Genomic DNA, 25,782 nt, shown 5'->3' with positions numbered 1-25,782 from the left:
TGTGAATTTAATCATGCCAAAAAGGCATGTTAATCATTTTGGTTTATATGCCTGATTTCTTTGTCAGAGTGAAGAGCTAAATGACTGTCACTGAAGGAGACATGGATGAGTCCTCAGAGCCCAAGACATTCAGTATTGGTGATAAGCATTGTGTCAGACAGAGAAAAAAATTTATAATGTTCTCAGCTAGTCATGACTGAGATCCTATTATTTCTGGCTATGCCTGACAGCTCTAATGTTAAACAGTGAAGGGTCATAGAAAGTTAGTGCAGCGAGCATTAAGTGCATTCCCCAAAACAGGTCCCTGGTGCAACCCTTGGTAAATTCAAACTTTATTTTTAGTAATGACCTTTAGTAATGTGAGCCTTGATCCATTGAGATGCTGTTCACTTTCGATTCATCTCCAAATCCCTTTTTTACGCATTTTAAATCAACACATGCTTATTCTGAATTTATGCATGTGGATAGATGGAGAGATGTAATTTAAACACATCTGTTCAAATATGCATTTCAGATCAACTTGGTGCCGGTTCTCATAATACGGCTGAGTTTTTGACGGGTATTATATCCCTAAAGTACACAGCAGATGGTATTTATTAGAGTTTGAATGGAAATGAACTTTAAGGATGTTGAGCTTTTTGTCTTACGTTGTGGGTTGTTTTGTTTTTTTTATATCATAAAATAATAATGATCTGAGGTTGTAAATCTGTAATGGAGTTATGTAAAATGTTTCATCTTATGGGAAGGGTAAAATACCCATAGCTGGATGAAGTTAGTTCAACTCTTATCTATGATGTGGGTTTTGGTTTATTTTTGTTTTGTTTGTTGGTGAGGTTTTTTTTTTGTGAAAAAATTGATAATGGGAAATATTACAGTACAGTCTCTCTAGTGTGACTAGTGATAGGACTAGAGGGAATGGTTTCAAGCTGCTCCAGGGGAGGTTCAGGCTATACATTAGGAAATACTTCTCTGAAAGGGTGGTCAGGCACTGGAATGGGCTGCCCAGAGAGGTGGTGGAGTCACCGACCCTGGAGGTGTTCAAGGAACATTTGGATGTTGTGTTTACGGGACATGGTTTAATGAGAACTGTTGGTGACGGGTGGATGGTTGGACTGGCTGATCCTGTGGGTCTTTTCCAGCCTTGGTGATTCTATGATTCTGTACTTCATATGAAATATTTTAACTGCATCTAATAGGTACACTAGCAGCCCTCACTATAATTGTTTAAAGAGAGTAAACCTGGGAGTGCTCCTTCATCCTCAGCCAGCGACCCATGTCAGTTAAGAAATATGTTTTATCCAGGTCTGTATTCCCCAGCACTAAGGACAGACCGAATTCCACCTCACGTGGGATCCTCCCTACCAGAACCTTCTCAGGTCATTTCTGGAAGTGAGGTCTCTGGTTGTCTCATGGTGTCATTCAGCCCAGTCAGAACAACCTCTTCTGGGGCATGAGGTGGGCTCGGTAAATAACAGTGACATAAAATACTCATTCTTGCTCTCAGTCTGTATTGATCACAGATACTGTTGTACAGCCTTTCCGAGGCTGATGGATGCAAGCGTTGATGCACTTGCATCAAAACTGTTAATGGCTCCACAGTTTAAAAACCACCTTGTAAGCTGCATTTGCAAATCAGTTTGGAGTTGCTGCTTATCAAAAAGCTCAGGTGCAACATTTCCCCCCATGGAAATCATTTTTAGTGCTTTGTAAAATGTAGAACACAAAAACCAGAGTGCGCACAATGGTTCTCTAGTTGTAAGGCTGGGCTTTATGTAGTTTTTGCTACCCTGGAAATCTGAAGTATCTCACTATGAACCTCTGAATTATGTGGCAGTGTCTGTGGTTTGCCCAAATATTCTCCTGTGTGTGTATTTGCATATATACCCTTCTTTGTGGAAGTCTGCAGGCTTATGTTGAGTCTTGCTCTGGGGTCGTGTCTAGGCTTTGTTTTGCCTGTTTGATGTTGTTGTTGTTTTGTATGCGTGTTTTTAATAGAAGAAAAAAATCACACCATAAATACAATATGGCATTACAGTTTCTTTGTCTGATTTGTTGTGTCTGAGACATCATCCAGATATGGATCCAAGCTGTGAAAGCAATAATAAGAAAAAATCTAAAGATTATTCATTTTACATACATATGTATATAACATATAACTTACTTGAAACAATAAATGTTATCTGATGTTTACTGTCACGTGAAAATAGACTAGTGAGTCTACTTGTAAATAAACCCTTTATAGTCTTCTACTAACGGTAACAACAAAAAGATATCTTCACTGTGATGCATGCAAACTGTGAGGTGAAGCAAAACTGGTTTGTTAGGCAGCCTAGAATTGTGTTAGGTAGTAATAGAGAACATTTTAAAATATTTGTGATAATATAATTGCTTTGCAGGTAGAACACGTACATGAATGAAAGATGCTAGCAGGTGCCCTGCCAGGGTGGAATCTCATGTTATTGTATTTAATAGAAGTATGCACACCCTAAACAGGTTGAAATTTACTAGAAGTGATATATTGGAAAGTCTAAATAACTAATTTGTAACTCAGTTTAAAAATAATGAAGTTTAAGCATGATATTTTATTAAATGATTTTCTGTTTTTCTCTTGCACTGAATAATAGCAGGTTTCTGTTTTAGAGTGAGTCCACCGATTTCACCCATTCCTCTCAGTACATGATTGTGTTTGACAATAGTAGATGTGGTGTAGTTTTTTTCCAGTATACATTTATTACATGTTTTATCAAAATTCAAAATGTGGTAAATTTGTTTTCAATTGGCCAAGTCTAGGACAGTTTTATAGAAGCATATGTAAGATGCTTCAAACTTAAAGAATGCTTGAAGTCACTGATACTAAATACAGAAGAGCAGAAACAGTATAGTAGAATAGAAATTATTCTATACAATGTACAGAGTTATGTATACTTCTATATGTATGCATATACTATGTTATATGTATATAGTATATATACTTTTATACTATGTATGTTTATTTTATTGAAGTCTTACTCCCTGGTCGTGTTCAATGCATTATCTTGCCATCTCTGTGTTCCTTTGTACTGTGTTGTAATTATATTGTAGGCTGAAATATCTGCCGTCTTGCTATTTTTACTTGTATTGGTTGATTTTATAGCAGTGTTTTTAAAATATTTAAAAAGAAGTGATATTCTGATTCCCCTACTATTTGTTCTGATTATTTCTGTGATGGTGTTATGTGTTTAGAGCAATTGACGTGACTGTTTAAAGAGCTCATCTTTTCTCACACAAAGGTTTTGGACTTGTATACCCTTTACTAGTTATAAAAGCACATGGAAAGATTACTAAGAAAAACATTGTCAGTGGTTATCCATTTCTTGGAAGTCTATACATCCATAGCATAATTTAGGGTAAATCTTAAAAAGATGGAAACATCTTTGCTTCAGAAATTACATTCAGGTTTATTCCCCAAGCTCCAGATGCTTAAATGAGGTGTCTCTGGGCTGCACTGGATTCATAGTCCATGGAAAGAGGCGGACAGAGCAAAGTGTAAGAGGGTCTCAGATCTGATGTAGGTTTTCTGAAAGTGTGGAGAGCTCTCCATGGCTCAATTCACAGGTTAATCTCTGTAGAGTCAAGGGAGGGACAGGGTGAGATTTCATCTTATTCCTAGCTTTTGACAGAGGCAGTGCTTCCAGCTGAGTACCCTGTTTCCCTTCTGCTTCAGCTCATAGGACTCCTCAGTGAGCAGTACAAGCCTGTCAGAAAACCTAAAAGGTTGGTTCTTTATCCCACAAGACTGGTTCTTTAGAGGAAAAAAAAAAAAAAAGGAAAATGGGGAAAAAAGGGCCTGGAAGACCATGCGGTCTTGAGGAAGATGCAGCTGCCGCCTTCAACTCCAACTGAATGTGGCATGTTGAGATGCCTGCTAAGTTCTTAAATATGCTTCAAAGACCAACTCTCAGTCAGCTTCAAATCACTTAATTTTAATTTATTATCTGGATTTCGTTTTCAGTTTTCTTCCAGGGGCATATGCTGCATGAGGGTTCTTATTCAGAGAAGAGTGGGGTGATGTTGTGTAAGAGTTCAGTTTTTTCTTTCTAACATTCTTATTTTTTTTAGCGTGAGGGTCTAATCTGTGAATGGAGAAGTTGCTGGGGTCATCACATTTTTGGTTTTGATTAAGCAATCTCTAGACTGCCTTCCCAGGCAGTTCTTACACCTTTCTCTAAGAATGTGTTATTTTAAATTTATTCATAGAGCTATTTATTCCAATCCAGTATTTTGTTATGGTGGGAGGGCTGGAGAATCTTGGTTAAGAACCAGTTGGTGGCTTTACATCATGGCTGGATTTCAATGTTAAGTGCTGGAAGGGAAATGGAAAGAATATGCAATCACACAAAAGAATTTCAGGTGGTCAACTGAGAAGGTGATTTTCTAAATCAGTCTACCAGCGATTTTGTTTCACATTTTATTTCCAACTCACATTTCGTTAGGAGTTCTCTGACTTTCCTCTGTTGGTGAATTCACTTATGGTAACTCACTGTAGTAGCTGCTGTACTTCTGTTACTGCTAGTCCAGTTTCTATTTTCTCTAACAGCAGCAGCTCAGTCCCCTGAGTAGAAAAGACCAGAAAGCTCATTGCTAGCCTGAATTCTAGTCTGAACTGCCTGCTGGTTAACAATGTGCAACAGAGGTACCTCAGAAAGAAGATCTTCAGGACCTGCGGAGCTGTAGTAGCACACAGCTTGCCTGAACCATATTTATTCTTCTGGATTTACATGGAACTCCCTCATATGCCTGTGAGCTGTGAGGAAGCAACTCTCATGGCAGCAGTAACATACATTGTGTTCATAGACTATGCTTCCAGGCATCAGCCTCTCATCAGCGAGGTAAAACACATTTTTTTTCTCTGATCCAGGAGGATTGCTTGGCTTGGCTTCAGGTAGAGTGTAAGATGTATTTCTCTGTCATTTCAAACACATTCATTTTTCCTTTCTGAGAGGCTTTGTGCATATGACCTGTTAGCACTAGTTTATGATTGTTTCTAAGTGTGCTGTGCCATACAGCTCCACTATAAAATGGACTCTATTGTAAGATGAATTCCTTGCTCATTTCTGGATAGTTAGAACTGCTCAAAATGATGGTGATTGTATGGCTGGTCTTGTTTAGGAACGTAGAACATAACTTTCCTTGTGCTAATGAAAGGGATTTATTTATGTAGAGGGACAAAAAATCAGAAAATATACTGAGGAACTCTGACCATTAGGTCTGTACTATCTTATAGATAGTTCTGATTATTACACAAATTCAGTTTTTTTTTTCTTGAAATAACATAATTGTATTGTAAAATGTTGCAACTGAGAATTGACTTTGGACACTTTTCATTTTCCTAAGCTGAAGGAGACAATATTATGTCTTCAGAGAAAAAATTTTTGTAAGACCTGTGATTGCTAGTTAAAATGGCTATACACATTCTTTCTAGGCATTGGTCAGGATTATGAGGGTTTTATAGAACTGGCAAAGTTTAAGTATTCTTTTCTCAATAGTACTGAAACAGACTGACTATCTACATCATCAAGTAAGTAAGGAGCTCCAAGCCTTCTGTGAATTTAAAGCATTATGCTTTTTTATAGAGGAAAAAAAAAAACAGATACACGGATTCTTATGAAACATAAATTGTATTCTTGATTCAGTGTGGTATGGATCCTCTTTACTTACCCTAGGAAAAAATGTGCTGTGAGTGTATTTTTTGAGACTTACAGTAAATGTACTTGTGTAGTAAATGGTACAGAATGCTTTCTGGGGATGTTCAGAATTTTTTGTTTACTTCAGGATAACTGTATTTCATTAAAAAAAAAAAAAGATTGACTGTGACACAACAGATTTATTCTTTTGTAATTTTACATTGTATCTCATATCTGGGATTATTCTTTAAACATCATCATACAATCATAGAATCACCAAGGCTGGAAAAGACCCACAGGATCAGCCAGTCCAACCATCCACCCATCACCAACAGTTCTCATTAAACCATGTCCCTCAACACAATGTCCAAACATTCCTTCAACACCTCCAGGATCGGTGACTCCACCACCTCCATGGGCAGCCCATTGCAGTGCCTGACCACTCTTTCAGAGAAGTAGTATTTCCTAATGTCCAGCCTGAACCTTCCCTGGCGCAGCTTGAAGCCATTCCCTCTCATCATCACACGAGAGAAGAGGCCGATCTCCAGCTCACTACAACCTCCCTTCAGATAGTTATATTATATATATATATATATAGTTATATTATATTATATATCTATATATAGATATATATTCTCTTCTCCAGACTGAACTATCCCAGCTCCTTCAGCCACTCCTCATAAGGCCTGTGCTCCGGACCCCCCACCAGCTTTGTTGCCCTTCTCTGGATGCGCTCCAGGGCCTCAATGTCTTTCTCGCAGTGAGAGGCCCAAAACTGGACACAGTACTTGAAGTGCGGCCTCACCAGTGCTGAGTCTAAGTCTGTGCAGTAAAGAACTTTGTGCTGCTTTGTTTCAGTCTGTCAGAGCAGAGATTACCTTAATTTTCAAGTGTGTATGTGTTTTATATTTTTCTACAGTATGTTTTTCTTAATTGTGTATTTCACTAAGAAATTATGCTTTGCATGTGAGGCTAATTCCTCTCACTTCCATGCAGTGCTTAGAGAAAGGCTAAGAGCATGATTTTTGTCAGTAACTGGGTTTTATTCTGTGTGGAATTTCATATCTCTTTTTTCCCCCTTGTTGAAGACTTCTTTTTCAACAGTATAATCAAGAGTGGTATAAAAATGTACATTACAGTGTTGTATTTTGGGCAGTCGTACTGGATTGAACTGTAATTAATTGCTGTTGCTGAGTATACTGTGGCCCTTACTTTCTTTTCATACCCTAACTTTTCTTTTAGTGTAATAATTCCATCCAGAAAGAAATCTAATTACTAAGATAATTAACACCTTATCACCAAATGGAGTTCAGACATTTGTACCGTTTATGAATTTTTAAAATGTAATTTCCTTTTAACTGAGTGACAACTGGTGTTATGGAGAAAAAGAGCATATTTTATTGTATCTAGCTTGATTGGGCCTTATAATTCATGTTGCTATAGAAACAACCAAACCTTTATAAAGAATGGTATTACTACTACCATTGGTAATAAATGCTTTGACTACCTCTGATAGTGTCATTAAAATGGTTAAAATAACTTCATTATAATGGTTTTGTCAAATCTAATGAATGTTCTGTGCATGTTCTGAGAAATGGCAGCTGATGTTACATGATACTGATTTATGAAGTAATGTAATTTTTTTCCATAAGCTTACCGTTACTGCACAAAACATTTGTAATTGTTACGAAATCATGTTGCAGAACCCTTTATCTTGCACTGTGTCAACCTTAAGAATCCTTTGTCGATAGAAGCAGTTCAACCAATAGTTTGGGAATTTTTGCTATTCTGTGTAATATTCAGCTTGTTTCCCACTGACTGGACATTTTCAAGGAGTTAGTCCAATAACTGTACTTTACTTTTGGTTTGACATTCAAATTCAGTGTTTAACTGAAATGTCAAAAAATTAAGTGAGAATTCATGAAGTCAAAAAGGACAAGACATTGTCTAATAAATTTCTGTGCAGTTAACTGTATGTGCTGGCACATATGAGATGAGGCCAAGACATCTACTTTAGTATAAACTCATTGCCACTACAAATATACAAATTATTTTCTTTCGTTCTGTTAAGTTTAAATAGTCAAAAAAGATATTTACCACCATATACTGTTTGCGTTAAAAACATTGGGATGAATATAACTTTGCATCCTCTAATGTTACACCTGATCAAATTACTAAGAAAAATACTCTCCTCTTCCCCTTTCCTGGGTCTTTTATCAACAGATTCTCCTGTTGCAGCAAACCCCACTGCTGCAGGAAGATTCTTTTGTCTCTGCCAATTCAAGTTTCTCTGCCCACTGTAACCACAGTGTTATTTTTTTATGGTGATGCACTGTAATAAGATACCTCTAAGAGAATAGGTCTCAGCTATTCCCTTGCTATAGCCCACCTAAGTACTGTAGAGGTATTTAGATTGCAAGGGATCTCGAGAAAGCATCTCGTCTATTCCCCCTGCTTGAAACAAAACCAACTTTAAGTCAGATGCTACCAGTATCTGTATGGGGTACTTACCTTTCCTAGTAAATTATATTTTCTTCACTTTGTCGTTATTACTGTCCAGATACCAACTCTTCTGGAACCACAGCCTTGTCCATGTCAGTAGGGAGCACTGGGAGCACTATTCATTTCTGTCTCTCAGCAGAAGAGGTTTGTCATTATTCCCACTTTAGAAACAAGCTGGCAGAGACACAAAGCAATGCAGTTTTCCCAGCTTCTCATAAGACAGTGGTCATCCAGCTGGCTGTCATCACATTTGGAAAACTGCGTTGATATCTCCAGGGTCTCATACAGTGCTCTGTAAATACCATGCAGTAATCTCTTGGTTGAAGAACTCATTTTTCTGGGCCGTGTGCTTAATGGTTCTGCATCTTCAGTCCAAGTGCAACAGTTAGGGGCTGTTGAACTTGATGAACGGGAGAGCTCAGTGGCTGTAAACTAAAGTATTTTGTTTTCCGTTTAGTGCAAAGAATAGACTGCTTTTATGGAGTACTGAGTTGGAAATTAAATTGTGACTAAAAGATGCCTTATTGGCATTTTCTTCATAATTTAGAGGCTCCATGAGATGCGAGTCCCCTTTTTTGGATATCCTGATCTCTTTTGAAAGCAGTGTTCCAAATTCTAGTGGCTGAGTCTCAGAAGTTACATGTTTCGTGGATTAAGTATTAAACTTTAAGAAATCTGTCATCACCTAGAATTTCTGATGAAGAAATTCTAAGTGTTTTCACTTGTGTCGTGATACTGATCCATTATTTGCTGCAATGTCTTCTATACTGCTTGTGCTGTCTGCTGAGTACCAAATGTATTTCTCATTCCCAAGCAATTGTTTTATTTATTTATTAATTTCTCTAAAGATCATTTTAAGCTTCAATTTCTGTAGATAAAGTTGAGGAATGTTAAGTCTATGTATGCTAGCTTTTAGAGGAGTAAGACTTATATGTCCTAAATTCAGTGATTCTTTCTACTTCCTTTACAGAGTGCCTGGAATAACAATTGCTACAGACATCATCTGTGGTTTTCCAGGAGAGACAGATGAAGATTTTCAAGAAACTATGAAACTTGTAGAACAGTACAAGTTTCCAAGCTTATTTATTAATCAATTTTACCCACGCCCAGGAACTCCTGCTGCAAAAATGCATCAAGTTCCAGCTGCGGTGGTAAGACACATTCTTTTGCTCCACTGTGCACTGCACACTCAGATATTTTTAAATGCATAAAGCATATGCCTGTAAATGTAGATTTTCTGCAAAACCGTTCTGTGTTTCAATTAAAGATTTATGTAACTACTTGAATTGCTTTTAGAGATTTGCTAGATCACCGGGTGCTTTGTCATACATTAATTATTGTTTAGATTGCTAGGAAGAGTAAAATAGTAGTTATACTGAAGTCATGTCTTTGCTATCAAGTTTTGATTGAGTAAGTGCTAAGAATGGTAGCTAATTGATTACAGTTTTTTTCCCCATTTTAAGACTTCTGTGACTCCAGCAGTCTTAAACCTGTAGTGAATAATTGTGCAAAAGTTTTAGTAATAGAGCAATAGTAATATGTGATTCATTTGTCGGATATCAAATTTGCACACAATAATTCCACAAGACCACCTTATACTCTACTTACAAAATTAGTCTTCCTTCAGCCTGTATGCTAAAGGCCACTGAAGAAATTTACAGTTAGTCTTTCAGTTTTCAGATGTTTTCTTTCTTTCTGCTTTTAGCTTAAATGTGGAACCCTTCCTAATAACCCAACGTTTTCATTTCAATCATACATGAGAAGAAACCTGTCTTACTATAGAAAGCAGGTGGCTATTGACTATATTTTGATTCATTATAAATAGTTTTTTGTGAGTAATAACAGCAACCATATATGAACATATTAATTTTTTAATTGAATTTATTGCTCTGCAAAATTTTGTGATTTTTCCCCAAACAAAAAACTGTAGAAGATTGCCAGTATAATAATTTAGATCATTATTATCTTGCTGTTGCTGGCATAAGTAACATTTATATTTCCTATCAGTATGAGAATAAAAGTTGGCCAACAATGTAAGTCAGTTTGAGTAAAAATTGTTTATTCCCATTTGCTTATCCTGATACTTAATACAAAGTCAAACCTACATATCTGTACTCATATTCCTCCACTTGTATGTCTGAAAGTAAAGAGTCTCTGCTTACTCTCAGTGTATAACATGAACTCTGAAAGATGTCAGCTGCCGAAGACAGGAAATGAGAGTATATCTTGCCTCTGCAATTTATTATTCAGAGAAGTACCTCTTGAGTAATGATTGCTCATTTATTGTAGTCAATCTCATAATAGAAAATACTGGGTTTTCAGACATAAACATCTGTTGTTGAAATATACTTAGCGTAACAAACTGACACAATTGAATTATTTTTATTAGTTTAGAATGCTTTCTGTAAGGTCATATAAATGAAAGATACGCAGAAATGTGATTTCTGGAAGTTAGGTAACTTAAAAACTGAAAAATGATTTGATTTATATTCTTCCATCCACTAGTTTGAATGTGCACTGTTGTCACAAAGGGAGCAAAGAGCTTAGGTTGTTTTGCCCTCTTCTGTTTAACTGTGTGCCCTGGGAAGACATTGTGTGAAGAGCTCATTTATCAAAAGAGTATTCACTGTTATGTGGGTAGGATGGTTTCTTGAAAAGTGGTAATATCATTTTAACCCAATTTCACATTCTCCTTATTTCTAGCACTAGCTTAGGGTTAAATTGAGTAAGAACACTCAAGAAAAAAAAAAAATGAAACCTCTATTCCAGGGCTGATGGAAAATCTGTGATTAATACTTTTTTTTCCTACTTTCTTCTGTAGTTCTTTAAAAAAATCATATGAGATCATAGAATCACTGAATGACTCAGGTTGGAAGGAACCGACCTTTAAGATCACCTAGCTCCAGCCCCACTGCCATAGGTTGCCACCCGCTAAATGAGGCACTGGATCAGGTTGCCCACGGCCCCATCTAACCTGACCTTGAACACCTTCAGATCCTTTCTTCTTCCGTCTTTCTAAAAGTGGAGAGTAACCAGTGAAAGGGAAAGGAAGGAGGCTGTGAAAGTGCTGTCTTATGCTTTACATTTACAAAACCTCTAGATAGAAGCTAGCAGCCTCTCCTGCATTAGAAGAAATGTAGTGGCATTTTATTCCTTGCCTACAGTAACTTATCACGTATGTTGCTCTGCTAGGAGAAGAAGCCACCATGCGTGCTATGCACACTTAATTCTTTAACAAAACATTATTTGTGTCATCATTCTGGTTTTTTTTCTTCTTTTTATTCTTCAACTGCTTTTGCTTAGGGAAAGAAATAGCACATAAGTGATATTGAAATATTAGGTGCAAGTGTTTGAGTGTACATTTATGTAGTGGATTATACCGCCAGTCTAAATGTGTGAGTTAGTGCTGTTACAGGAAGTTTGTAACAGTGTTCTCTGCACTGAAGCTGTTGGTAGGATCTCATTCTTTGAAAATAATTTTATCTGTATTATTTAACCACAGATGCTGAACCAGTGAGTGTATTATTTGATAATTGTTCTTATATTTTTTCCTAAAGTCTGGGTTTATTTGCTGTTACTTCAGCTTTGCAGTATTTCTACAGTGAAGAGATCTACTGCTATATGCAAACTGTTCCACTTCAGTGTAGTCCAGTTCTCTAATTTTGGTTCAAGGCAGCTTCAATGCTTCTGCCCAAGTTTCACAGCTGTAGTAATAACATACTTGCCTTATAATGTCCTTTTAAGTTATGTCTTTGCAGGAAGAATGTATTTTAGGGACAGCTGGTGGAGTACTAAGCATAGTAACATTTGTGCTTTCAAATCTTTCGTGGATAGTTCTGGTAAAAGTGGTAAATACAATTGCTTTTCTGGATAAAAATCTCAGTTGGACTTCATGGTAAGACCAAATAGAAAAGAAAATAAAATGGATAGATCTACGTGGAATCTTTCCTACGCAGAGATGATTTATCTTTGAAAGCCTTTCAGGCACTGATCTTCTAAAAGGGCAGATGACACTAATCCAGATGGACAAGTCTGCCACCACAAATTCAGAAAAGACAGCTAAGGCTGTAAGCTTTTCTTGTTGCTCTTGGAGAAAAAGTGTCCGTGGAGAATCAGACATCTGTCTAAATGGTCTCATTGCTTCATAACAATCAATTAGGCTATGCTTACTATAAATGCTCTCTCCAGTCTTGAGAAAAGTGAGAGCCCAGTTAAGCAAAGCTAAGAATGGCTTTTATCTGTAAGCAGTGGCAGGGATTTGCTGAGTCATATGTCAGAAAAATGAGTCAAGGTGTTGTTAGAAACTTTAATGTTTTTACTCCACATATTGTCCACTTACTGCTAAATACTTTGTTTCGAGGATGAGTCTGGATGTTCATTATCTTCAATGGGCTCTCTGTAAAACAATTAAAGAAGTCTTAAAAAGAGTAAACTACAAAGTGCTATTTTGTAGGTTATTACTGACTCTATCTACAGATAGTATTTGTAGATAGGATCTCTGTTTTTTCACCTTCCTATTGCATTTATTCATAAAAGTGATAGTCCAGATAGTTGTACACTTCAGATTATAGGTTCTAGTCAGCTATTTATGCTAGTGAGCAATGTAAGGGAACAGGATTTAGAGGAGTCTAGCAGGGTTTTCTATTTATCTGCTTGGCAAAGGATTTGACTGCTTTGATTCTAAATGTAAAAAAATTACTATTTCTCTCAAGCATCTCAAATATTTTTTGGCTTTGATTCTAATTTCTCTGTACTTTATTTTTCAAGGTAGCTGTTATTTCTCTGGAGATTTGGAGGGGAAGAGTTCTCTCTCTGTCCTTGAGATTTGGTCTGTCACCATTTCTGCGAGCATTAGGGGACGTTGTCATCTTATGATCAGCTTGATTTCTGTCACAAGGAAACAAATTGAAGTAGCCATTTTGCAAATAGGTGTCATAGTAAGGAGCAATTGAGTTCACCTGTGCTAAAAGCCAGAGATGGCAGCTTTTTTGAGAGCAGTGATGTGACTGTAGCTTCATGATTATACTGCCCTCAGCAGCAGCGTGACTGGATTCCAGCCTTTCTATATGGATTTTCAGTAGGGTAAGCTTTTCTGTTTTTAGTGTAAATATTAGATTTCTTTCAAAGTAGTATTGTGATGTCCAGGTAGAAGGCTATGTATTCAGTTTCTTCACTATCTTTTTTTTTTCTCTCTTCATAGGTATCATAAAATAATTACCTTGCTCCCCGCAGGAAAATTTAATGGCAATCAATTGCTAGGCCTTTGCTTTAATTCCTCTGAAGATCATCTTTGATTTTTTTCACTACATTTAGTTCTATTAAGTACTGTAATTACTATATGGAGACATATATTGGGCCCCTCACTGCAAGAAAGACATTGAGGCCCTAGAGTGTGTCCAGAGAAGGGCAACAAAGCTGGTGGGGGGTCCGGAGCACAGGCCTTATGAGGAGCAGCTGAAGGAGCTGGGATAGTTCAGTCTGGAGAAGAGAAGGCTCAGGGGAGACATTATTGCTCTCTCTATAACTACCTGAAGGGAGGTTGTAGTGAGCTGGAGATCGGCCTCTTCTCTCGTGTGATGACGAGAGGGAATGGCTTCAAGCTGCACCAGGGAAGGTTCAGGCTGGACGTCAGTAAATACTACTCTGAAAGAGTGGTCAGGCACTGGAATGGGCTGCCCATGGAGGTGGTGGAGTCACCGACCCTGGAGGTGTTGAAGGAATGTTTGGACATTGTGTTGAGGGACATGGTTTAATGAGAACTGTTGGTGATGGGTGGATGGTTGGACTGGCTGATCCTGTGGGTCTTTTCCAACCTTGGTGATTCTATGATTGTATGATTCTATAAATAACTAAGTTACTAGCTTCATACCCAGACTGCTCTGTGATCTCAAAAATCATTTGCCTCAGAAACAGAGGTGGGTACAAATATTTTCTTTTATAGTATATAGTAGAAGAGTTTGATGTCTGGACCTCTGTACTACTTGCTTCCTCAGCAGCTCACTTCTATTTATGGCTTGCTACTCTGGGGGAGGTAGACTGGAAAAAAAATCAGTATATAATCCTTTTTATTTGTCAGTGAACTATTGAGTGAGGTATTCCAAGTTAACCTTTTCCAGCAAGTTTTGTGCTTGCTTTCCAGTAGTTTTATTTAAACCATGTTTCCTTACAGTTTTTATGAGAATGATGTGAAGCACTGTAGAAGACTTTACTAACCATCATTTCTCTTATGTAAAAGAGTAGTTATTGTAAAGTAGTTATGTAAAAGAGTAGTTATTCTCTGATGGAATTGATTTTGATTGATACAACTGCTGGTTATTGTGGGGGGGGGGAAATCTGTGTTTTCTTTTTTTTCCTTTCTGGATGCTTATAAATAGTTACGCATCTTTTCCTCCATGTTTTCCCAAGAGCTGACTGATCCATGAGAGCCTAGTTCTTTTATTCCCTACATTCTAAAGATGGCAAAAATATTTTGCTTCTTTTAGACTCCTGTATCTTTAAATCTACCCCAGTGCTCATCATTCACTATGTAGCTAAAACTGGGGTTTTGGGTGATGAAGTCAAAGGAAGGTAATTACCTGTAAATAGATTTTGTGATTTAAGCTACTGAATAGAATTTTACAGAAATATAAGAACAGTTTTATTTTTGAGCTAGATGCAGGCCAAGTACAAATTCCTTAAGTTCATTTGACCGGGTGCTGACATGAAAATCTGATTTTGCTGTGGGAGACGATTGTTGAGCTGGTGTCTCAGTCGGTAGGTGCTGAGCAATTGCTTGTGCATCTCTTGTTATATACCTACATATATATGTAAACATTTCTCATAACTATTTTTCTTTTCCTTTTTTCTGTCTTAAATAATTTTATCTCAACCCATGAGTTCTGTGGGGTATTTTCTTTTTACGAAAATATATTGTTAGGATACCCCTACCTTTGCTCTATTTTCAGAGTATTATGTAGAGAAGAAATTTTAAATTTAGTTTTATCTTTCCAAAGTAGTCAGTGCAAAATATCATGCTGGTTAGCTGTTGTGTCAAAAATGTTCTATGGCTTTAGAGCCTAAGCCTATGCTAGGATAGGACAAATAGAAAAACATTCTATTATAAAATGTTTCATTATTGCCACAGATCACTGCGCAGGGAAGAAAAGTAGAACCTCAGGAAGCTCAGTAAATCTTGGCTTTATTGGTATATAATTCTGAAAAGGATTAAAAGGATCCTTTACTGTTATTACCTTTTAAGCATATAATACGAATCTCAAGTGACCAATGTCCCTTTAAAATCTTGGAAGTTATGAGTAAGAACTCAGAAAATCTCAGGCCCAGAAAATCACTGAGAGATAATATTTACATTAAGGTATGTGTTATTTTGCATGTATGCTAACCGGGAAAATAATCACATAATTATAGAATCATATCATCAAGCTTGGAAAAGTCCAACTGTCCACCTGTCACCAATATTTCCCACTAAACTGTGTCCCTCAGTACAACATCTGAACACTTCCTGAACACCTCTAGGGATGGTGACTGCATCACCTCCCCTGGCAGCCCTTTCCAGTGCCCGAGCGCTCCCTTGGAGAAGTATTTCCTAATGTCCAACCTGAATCTCCCCTGGCACATCTTGAGGCCATTCCCTCTAGTTACGTGGGGGAAGAGGTCGACCCCCACCTCACCACAACCTCCCTTCAAGTAGTTGTAAAGAGTGATAAGGTCACCCCTGAGCCTTCTGTTCTCCAAACTAAACAATCCCAGCTCCCTCAGCTGCTCCTCATAAGGCCTGTACTCTAGACCCCTCACCAGCTTCATTGCCCTTCTCTGGACACGCTCCACAGCCTCAATGTCTTGTAGTGAGAGGCCAAAAGTGAATGCAGTACTCGAGGTGCAGCCTTTCCAGGGCTGTGTACAGGTGGACAATCACTTCCCTGCTCTTGCTGGCAGGTCCATTTCCTCTGTACAGTCTTCCAGCCCCTCTACTCTAAGCCTGTATCATTGCTTGGGCTTGCTCTGGCTAAAGTGCAGGACTTGGCACTTGGTCATGTTGAATTTCATCCCACTGGCCTCAGCCCACCTATCCATCTTGTCCAGATCCCTCTGTAGGGCCATCCTACACCCGGGCAGATCGACACTTCCTGCTAACTTGGTGTCATCTGCAAACTTATTGAGGGTGCACTCAACGCCCTCACCCAGGTCATCAATAAAGATAGTTGAACAGGACAGGCCCTGATATCAACCCCTGGGGAACACCACTCATGACCATTCACCAGATGGATGAGACTCCATTTACCACCACTCTCTGGGCCAAGCTATCCAGTCAGTTCTTTACCCAGCTAAGAGTGTATCTGTCCAAGCCATAGTCTACCAGCTTCTCCAGGAGAATGCTGTGGGAGACAGTATTGAAGGCTTTGCTGAAGTCTACGTAGACTACATCAGCAGCCTTTCCCTCTTCCACCAGGTGGGTCACTTGATCATAGAAGGAGATCAGGTTGGTCAAGCAGGACCGGTCTTTCATGAACACGTCATGGCTAGCCCTGATCTCCTGGTTACCATGTGATCTCCCTCAAGATGCTCTGCTCTGTAACCTTCCCTAACACTGAGTTCAGGTTGACAAGCCTGTAGTTCCTCGGATCCTCCTTTAACCTTTCTCTGGGACTTCTCTGGTTGACCACAGATGCTGATAAATGATGGAAAGTGGCTTGGCTTTCACCTCCACCAGCTCCCTTAGTACCATGAGTGGATCCTATCTGGCCCCAGGGACTTGTGGCAGTCCAGGTGGAGTAGCAGGTATCTAATGTTTCCACCTGAATTGTGGGGGGTTTATTCTACTCCCCATCTGAGAATTCCAGGTCAGGGGGTAGAACACTCCAAGGATAACTGGTCTGACTTTTAAAGTCAGACATAAAGAGAAGGCATTGAGAATCTCAGCCTTTTCCTTATCCTTCTAGTAATGAGTAGTTTTTTCTTGATACTGACCATTATCTATGTATATTGTTTTAAGAAATATCATTAGTTGATGTTGACTTCTGTTTTTTATTTTATAATTGCATGTTGAACACTGCCTGTCTTTTGAGAAGTGCTTGATTACTTACGTGTATTTTAGTAATAAGCTTGAAATAATTCATTTACAATAGCTGTGCTTTTCTTGAGGAGGGCCATCCAGCATGGCCTTATTTAAAATATATGGCTGTACAGTATTAAACTCAGTTTTGCAAGTCCACTTTCATCTATTCTTCGTCAGTCTCTTACATACCTCTTCAGCTAACAATAAAAAGTGTGTGTTGTATCTCCTGTATAATTTAACATTTTAACAGTGTATTGAAGCAGAGACGTGAAAAAAATGTCTGCAGAGTCACATACTTTATTTTTAATGATCAATATAAAGGGGGTGTTGACTCAGTAGTGAGTAGAGAGACATAGGAGTCAAGATGCATCAAGGAAAGTCATGGGAGATGCTTATCAATAGGCTCAAGCTAGAAGGGAGACAGAAAGTTTAGTGTCTGGAATAGTGCCTTACAGGCAGAGAAAGAAGGACCTTATCTCCTTGTTTTCCTGTCATGTGGAGAGGCATGCTTTGATGCAGCTCTCGTGCTTTTCTCCTCTTGCAGGTAAGCTGGGAACCATGCCTTTTCTCTATTTAAAAAACTTATAATTAATACTCTACGTTAAAAGAGTTGAAGGGGTTACTTTCATAGCAGCTTAAACTCTGTGTGTGTTTCTTAATCTCTAAAAAATGGTAAAAGCACTTTTAGATATTTTATATTTGTTGTGGATTTTTTATTAGTAGATCTGAGTTGAGTGAACTCGGTGTTCTAAAAAGACACAGATTATCACTGGTCAACCTCAACTCTGTGCGCCTTCACCAAGTAGGGCTTTTGGTTTCGGAAACTCTCTCTCTCTCTCTCTGTCATTTCATTTGATTTATTATCCTTACTTTCAATTAGATTGTATTATATCGTGTCATCTTGCATTCCAACATCATAGTAGTAAAATAAGTTCTCCTTCTTAGATTGTTGCTGCTGCTCCATTTTTTTTTTCGGGAAGCCAGGGGGCCTGCGAGCCTACTGCCCCCCTGTCATGGTCACAGATTTATCTAGATAACCCCATGACAGATTTTTGGTGGAGAATGCGGGCATTAGAGTGCACTGTGCACCAGTGTCCACCAGTGCCTTATGTTTCTGTGGTTCTGATGTGCCAGGCCATCGGATCCACACAGTCCAATAAACTCTGTTATCCCTCTCCCCCCCTTGACTGAGGGCAGGGCCCCTCTATTCATTACCTGTAGTAACTGGAGCAACTACACTGGTGGTTGGTCTGTTCTGTAATTCTTTCACCCATGCTCACAGTACAGCAGTATCTTGGTCATGCCACTTCCTCATGTTTTCTCCATGGTCATGGAGGTAATGCCACAAGGCAATACGTGATGCAGTCCTACTGTTGTTTCTCACTCGAGCAGGAAAGCATTTGCCTTCAATAGCTGAGATTTTTGATGATACAGGTGAGGAGGGGGGATCCATCTTCTTTAATTAATTGGATTTTCATTAGTTTGATCAGTTCTTTCATTAGGCCCCTTTGTTTATCCTGATCTTTGTCAGACGTTTCTGATACTACTACGGGTTCATCACAATTAATCAATTGAGACACCTGCTCTTGTACTTCACTCAGTCTGTTTGCTAACTCTGAGGCTGCTGAAATGGAGACATGAGTTGGGGATAGATGTTGTTCATAGTTTTGAAGTGTAAGAATCAATTCAAAAACTAGGGGTCTTCTCTGTTGGTCCTCGTATCTGTGGAATGTTGCTACTAGCGTTGGGGGCGTATCTTTCTGGTGCTGCTCTTGTAAGTTTTTGCTATATGTCAGGTGTTGTCCTCACTCTCTCCGGATCATGGTTTTGGTGTGGATCATTAGGAGCAAAATTAGGGTCGTATAACGTTTCCACCATGGCTATTTCCCTCAAATACTGGATACCTTTTTCAATCGTATCCCACATTACAGGCTGCAGACTGTCTTTGTAGGGATACATTTCCCTCACAGCTATTAACATTCGGTCCCAGAGGGTTGCAGCTCTGTCCAAACATCTACTAATTCCTCTGTCAATAGATTTGTCTCTGGCAGTGTCTCCTAGTTGGCGGGCTTCGTTGCCATCTAGAGGCAAATATATATTTTCATAGAAATTAGAAATGTATGGAAATAAAATACATAATCAGAAATTACTAAATTGTCCTGTAGTTTCCCAAAGTGCAGCTGTCTATTTAGTTAACAGCATGTTGGAAACGCGACCACATCCTACCAGTCAGTTGGAAAACTGCTTTCGCTGAAATGATTGCTAAAACAAAACAACAGGACAGACTGCAAGCGAAGAGTTCTTGTTTCCTCTTTCCAGTTTCCAGCGTGGAATGCTCTGCTTCTAGAGCTATTAATAAAGTTAACATAGATTTTGACATAATGAAACTCTGAACTTACATGACTCATCCCTGTATTCAAGATGAAGTGTTGGGTTGTTTTTTTTTCCTTTTCCCATGCCCCTCTCTATAGAATGCAGCTGAGAGATTTCTGTTTAACATCTGCTGAAATCACTGAAAGGTCTTTCACTGATTTCAGTAGAAACTGGATTAAGCAGGTTTTGTCTGTGAACTTTGTTCTTAACAGAACCTCTTTCCCTTTGACTTGGCGTTTAATGGCATACTACCTATTAATTTTCAACAATCAAGGCAATGAAAGTATTAGCATCAAAAGAGATAGAAAAATAATATATGATTCGTCCTTAAGCCTCCTTCCTTTAAATTCAATCTGCTAAAAAACAATAGTGCATGTAAACACTAGAGTAGCAGACAAGTCTTTGCAAGATTGGAGCCTGATCTTCAAACTTCATCTATATTCTAAAACTTTGTGTTTTATTGTTCAGAAATTAAAACAAATCTGAATTGTTTACACATTCATCTGATGTTCTATATATTATTATTTATTTTTGTGAAGGATGTGTTCTTAGCATTGTTAATACATATGTTGTTTCCTGTGATATTTAGTATCCTTGATCTGCGTCCAGTAGTCTTCATACTTACAGTTCCATCAGTGAAGTGGGAATAGAATTCGTACCTACATGCAACTTTTTAAATCTGCAGTCTCTTTCTTTTTCCTTTACTTTTTCTAATACAGTTTATTTTTTAATATTACTTTTCAGAAAAAACAAAGAACAAAGGATCTATCCCAGCTGTTTCATTCCTACAATCCATATGATCATAAGGTAAGGAAAAATATGCTATCTACATTTGTTATTAAGAATAATTCCAAACACCTATGGTAATTTTATTTTATGTTTATGCAAAAATAAGAGAAAAATGAAAATTGAAGGCATTAGTGCATTCATGTTACTCAAATTATGCTGTCATATAAATTATTTTTTTGTTTCTTCAAGCCAAGCTTGAAAAGCTGCATCTTCTGATTTCTGGAATCAGTAACTTGCTTTAACCTCTTAGAAGTATAATTTATAGATTGTCAATAAATTGTGCCAAGTGACCATTTGTGGTATCTGATTCACTTTTTTTCTCTCTATTCAGAAGCTATGTTATTCCTGAATATGATACTTAGACTGTTGTGTCAATTAGGCCTAGAGATGCATGATACTAATGAATTATCTATTGATTCTGAAGCAAGCCATCATTGGAAGATGCTATTTTGCTAACAGTCTCCTGGTTGCCTGGGAGAAAAGGTAGTCATTGTCACTATAATTTGATCCTTGTTTGTAAAGTCTGTGAACCCTGAAAGACTGGAAACACTGTTTGCTGCATCTTGTATCACAGAGGTAAGAAGGCAAGATCACTTCCCAAAGAATCTTGCAATGAGAAGTAAAAGAACTAAAGCTGTTTCAAGGAGCTTCTGGAGTACCAAGAGGTAGAGACAATAAAATCAGCTTGAAAGGCAGCCATTGCAACATTTTTGTGATGTCAGTAGTCATAATGCTTTTGTGCAGACGTTATGAGAAAGAATGCATTAAGCGGTTTGAAGAGAGAGTTAAGAAAACTTGTAAATATTTTCAAGGAGTTTGTCCGATCTTGAATCCATCTGTGTGCTTACTTTTTTTAGGCAAGTACACTAGATTCTTCAACAATTTGTCAGCAGTGTGACATCACTGTCTTTGCTTCTGCTTTGCAAAGCATGTGCCATTTTGCAAGTGTACGTGTAATTATGCAGTGGAAAAAAGAGCTGAGTTTTATATTTGCAGGAAGAAGATAGAAGAGTGTATGTATGCACGTCTATCTGTATGTATGAATACATGCAAAGTGTGTGTATAGCTATACAAACGTCTGTGAGAAATAAATACATTCCCTATATATCACTGGATTAAATTCATCAGATAGGCTGTTGCTATGAGAGTTCCACAGTTACCACTTATTTCAGAATTTGCAGTTTCAAAAAAAAAAAGAAAAAGTTGTCAAAGAGTAGATATTCTACCATTTTATTAATTATATATCAAGTGAAATCCATCTCTTTGAAGTATTTTTTATAGATCATCTTTGATTGTGAGACCTGATAAAGCAAACGTTAAGGACCTATGAAAACTGATAAACATGAAGCGTAAAGGAAATTATTGTGTCAAGATTTTGAATGGGATTGTTATTTTTGGGGGGTTGAAAATTTACTGTATGTAATAGTAAGGAAATTAATATCTAATAAGGAGAGGCAACTGATGAACCAGAAGCTTTGATATTCTTCTCTGTGTTGAAATTCTCCTGTGTCAAACACTTGTTATTCTTAGAACAAGGAAATTCCATTATTCTTTTATTAGCACTTTTAATGGACCTTGGCCATTTGTAACTCCTGCTGCCTTCCTGCTCATATCCTTTGTGGCATTATATCAAAGTATCCTCAGATGATTTTGGCTTCAGTTGTGAAGACTTTTGCACTCTTTACAAATTAGTCATCAGGTAATGTGGAATTGAATAAAAATGCTTGGATATAATTCCCTTTTGATCTTTGTTTTAGGACATATAATAAATTATTAAAAATAGCACAATTGTCTGATGAGCGGTTTTGACGCTCCCTTCTTTTGCTGTTTCCAAAGCTCATTCCACATATACATCTGAGAGCAAAAGAAAAAAAAAAAAGCAGGACAAATGGAATCATAAAAACAAAAAAATCCTGATTTTCTATTTGACAGGAAAGGTTTTCCTTCTGCTAACTGCTTCCTATTTGTGGTGGTCTGATTCATTTCAGGCTTCTTGCTTTGTTCATTTTCACTTTAGTTGCCCACTTCACAATTGTTGCAGTCCAGGGAAGGGCAGCAGTAATCAGCATCAACAGTAATCACCGTTAGTTGAAAATACAGATATTTCAAGTAGATCTGTTTTATTGAAGTTCTGTTTATCTGATTAAATGTCACGCAAAGGATTGGAGTTTGGGGGGATTGTTATTTTGTAGATTATTTTCAGTAAGTGTAAGGGGGGTATGTTGCTTTATGAAAGTATTGGTGATCCAGAATCATGATGTGAATTACTTGCATTACTGACTAACATTTTTCTTGGTTGATTAAAAGCCTTTTCTCTGAGTCCCGTTCTGGAGTAGAAAAGGGATAAACTTAAGGATAAGTTATGGCTTCGTTATAGTAGTTAAAACAGATGAAATAAAATTATTGGAACAGAACAGTCTACCAAGCGTTGATAGAACTGCATGCTTTTGTGATGGGGTATCACATAGGAAAGAGAAAAACTAGTCAGAAAAAAGTCCATTCTTCCAAGTCCATGCTTCACTCACTAAAGCAGAAAATGATGTTTTGATGGAGTGAGTACACTAACCTTACGTACCTTACTTCATGCTTGGTCAGAAGACTGATAGAGATAGCAGCTATTTCTTGAATTTCTTCTTCAGTATACATTTGCCTTTATAGTGCAAGTTACTGTATCGTAAAAGACATTTTAAAGGTCTGTGGTTGTGCATTCCCAGGTGAAAAGCCAGGTCTTCTATCAAGAGGGAAAACAAGGATTTCCTTTTCCTTCCATTTCCTCTGTGGAGTCTTGTCACATGCCTAGCTGAGACAGTTAAGCAGCAAAGGGGCAGGGTCGTTTAGTTCTTCCATGCCAAAGACATGGAAATGTGGGAGAAAATCTGTCCCTGCTGGTAACAGAGGAAGAGTAGCTAAGCTCTTCCAATATTTAATTCATAAATATGTGTAGTTTAGTTGCCTTTGTCATTGGTTAGGTGAAATCATACAATAGCAAACCTCAGAAACTGCCTTTCAGTTGTATTCTCTTATCCTGGGGGATTTGGTCCTGTTCTATTTCACCTGGTGTCAGTGTGGTGCCTATGAGTCTTCCAAATACTGTGCCTTCAACAGAGCTTGTTGTAGTATCAGCCTGGAATGGGTGTGAAATGTCTTGAACTCTTGACATAAAACATATGAAAAGCTCCCTTTTCTTCTAGAATATATGCTCTCTAAAGCTGAATAATTATTTTGAAAATGATGATATATATTTTGATTATTAAAAATCATTCCAGGTAGATGTCTGACATCTGTTCAATCTTATTTCAGTATGTATAATAACACTGTATTCTATTTGTAGACAATGCCATTCCTTATTCTGAAATACTTACTTTTTCCTGTGTTTATGTAGAGTAGAAATATCAACTTGCTTTCCTAACAGTCAAGTTCTTGCTACTGTCTAATTCCTCTAGTAGGAATTAGAACAGCTCTTCAGTAGAGCTGAACAGCTCTATCAGTAGAACAGCTCTTCTGATAACATGTACAGTTTATGCTTCTCTAGCACAATCAGAAAGGTAAGATACAATCGAGACCTTCATAAAGTGTACCAACCATGATTTTAGTGAGTTGAATTTTAAAAAGAATTATATGTGAGAAATGCTCTTTTTTACCTTCAGCTGCTATCTGGCCTGTTGTCTAATAGCTCGTTCAATGAAAAGTTGTTTGCACATATGTAAGTCATTTCAACTGGATCTTTCCTGTGTGTATACTGAGAGCTTCCACACTGCACACCTCAAGAATTTTATTCTTCCAAATGGTGTTAGCCCTGTGAATCTTGGCCCTATTTTGATAGCAGGTTACTTTGTCAACACAACAGGTTTGAGGAGCTTAATACGAGCTTCAGGATCCAGTACATGGAAAGCATCCAAATTCACCATCAGAGACTCTCTTTCCTTTTTTCTTTCTGTTGAATGAGGAAGTATTCAGTCTCGCCCTGGACCAGATATTTAGAATGATAATCCTCAATTTCTGATCTGCAGAACACTGTTTATACAGAATTTATGTTAATACAGAAAGCAGAATATAGCACAACTGCTGTTCATTCTGTTGCTCTGCCCTCTTCAGAGGATAGTCCGGAATATAGACCTCAGGACACATCCATCTTTGCAGTGAGAAATCCTCCCTGAATTGTGCTTAAAACTCAGCTCTGGATTTGTTTCTTTTTGCAATCTGAATCTGTTGCTCAGGAATAGGACATGAGCTCTGAAAAAGTAAGGTCATGTGATATATGTGGTGCTAGTGGGCTATTATAGCATGCTCTGTATCAAACCAAATAAGAAATAGTCTATGTTTGCGTCGTTTGAAAGGAGTTTTTTGAGAATTCTTTCCCTGATAAAATTGCTCAGGATTTAAAAAAATGACTATTTCAGGAGATGAGCTCTAATAGATGCAATGCTAATCAAATAATTGTAAAATCTTAAAGCTTCACACTTGAAAATGTTCCATATTAATGTGTTACAGAAATGTTAAAACTAGAGCTAGAACTTCACAGACAATGCCTGCTTGATTGGCAAGTTATATGAACTATTGTATTGTGGCACACAATTAAGTGACAAAAAGCTTTCTCTTTTCTTTTTCTCTCTTTTTTTTCTTTTCTTTTTTTTTTTTTTTTTCCTAGCTCTTAACCTCGTATGCACTTTGGGCTGGGGTGGGAGCTGTATCTTGTATTCATTGGGCTTTGATAAATGTAGAAATGATCATAACTGGCTCAAGGAAAATTAGCATGAAGATTATGCATACCTCAAAGGTAAGGTGCTACTGGCTGCTGTTCTTTACAGATTTGCTGTGAGAATTATTTTCAAGCAATTGTTTCAGTAGTGCACTTAGTCTTGCTCCTGTATCTAACAGAAAATAAGTAACCTAGTGTCAGCAGCCTTAAATCTGTGGTTGCAGGGCATCCTTTTCTTCTGCAGGGTTCTGTAGTTGCTCTGGAGAGCAATGGCACTGGGACCCAGTGAAACTAACTTTGTCATGGTGCATGGAAACAGGAGTGGGAAGTTAAGAGATGCTTTTGGGACCGATTTCCCTGCTTGTGAAGTCCTTCCTTTTGTTTTTCTTTTGTGTTCGGGGAAGCTGGACCCTATCTGCATTCTTTACAAAGAAGCAAAATTGAATTTCTGATGCTCGCTGAGAGTAACAAATCTAAATGCCTGATTCTTGGCGAACATTTTAATGCAGGCATCACTGTCTGCTCTAACTGCTTCGTTAACTGGATCCTGAGGGCTACTTCTGAAGATGTGTCTGCACTGTGGTATGACTTGATTACATGAGAGGACGTGCAAATGGAAATGTTGGCCAGCTTGTGGAGTTGCAAGTGTTGCTATGAGAGTAACTAATTGAAAGAGGCTATTGAAAAGTTTCAGCACTGTTGTG

At 37.8% G+C, this 25,782-nt stretch overlaps 1 protein-coding gene across 2 annotated transcripts in view; it reads left to right on the top strand.

The window, feature by feature from the left end:
* The window catches only part of CDKAL1 (CDK5 regulatory subunit associated protein 1 like 1), a 376,852-nt gene that overhangs the window by 269,683 nt on the left and 81,387 nt on the right, over nt 1-25,782 (top strand). For both annotated transcript variants that reach the window (XM_418914.8, XM_004939622.5), the window contains 2 exons: nt 9,136-9,316; nt 20,335-20,397. In XM_418914.8, the coding sequence (XP_418914.3) occupies nt 9,136-9,316; nt 20,335-20,397 (244 nt within the window). The remainder of the gene's footprint in view (nt 1-9,135; nt 9,317-20,334; nt 20,398-25,782) is intronic.

The sequence above is a fragment of the Gallus gallus genome, chromosome 2 (genome assembly GCF_016699485.2).
Source record: "Gallus gallus isolate bGalGal1 chromosome 2, bGalGal1.mat.broiler.GRCg7b, whole genome shotgun sequence".
Lineage (NCBI taxonomy): Eukaryota > Metazoa > Chordata > Aves > Galliformes > Phasianidae > Gallus > Gallus gallus.
The sequence above is the reverse complement of the archived record's forward strand: the minus strand, read 5'-3'. Positions and strand labels throughout refer to the sequence as shown.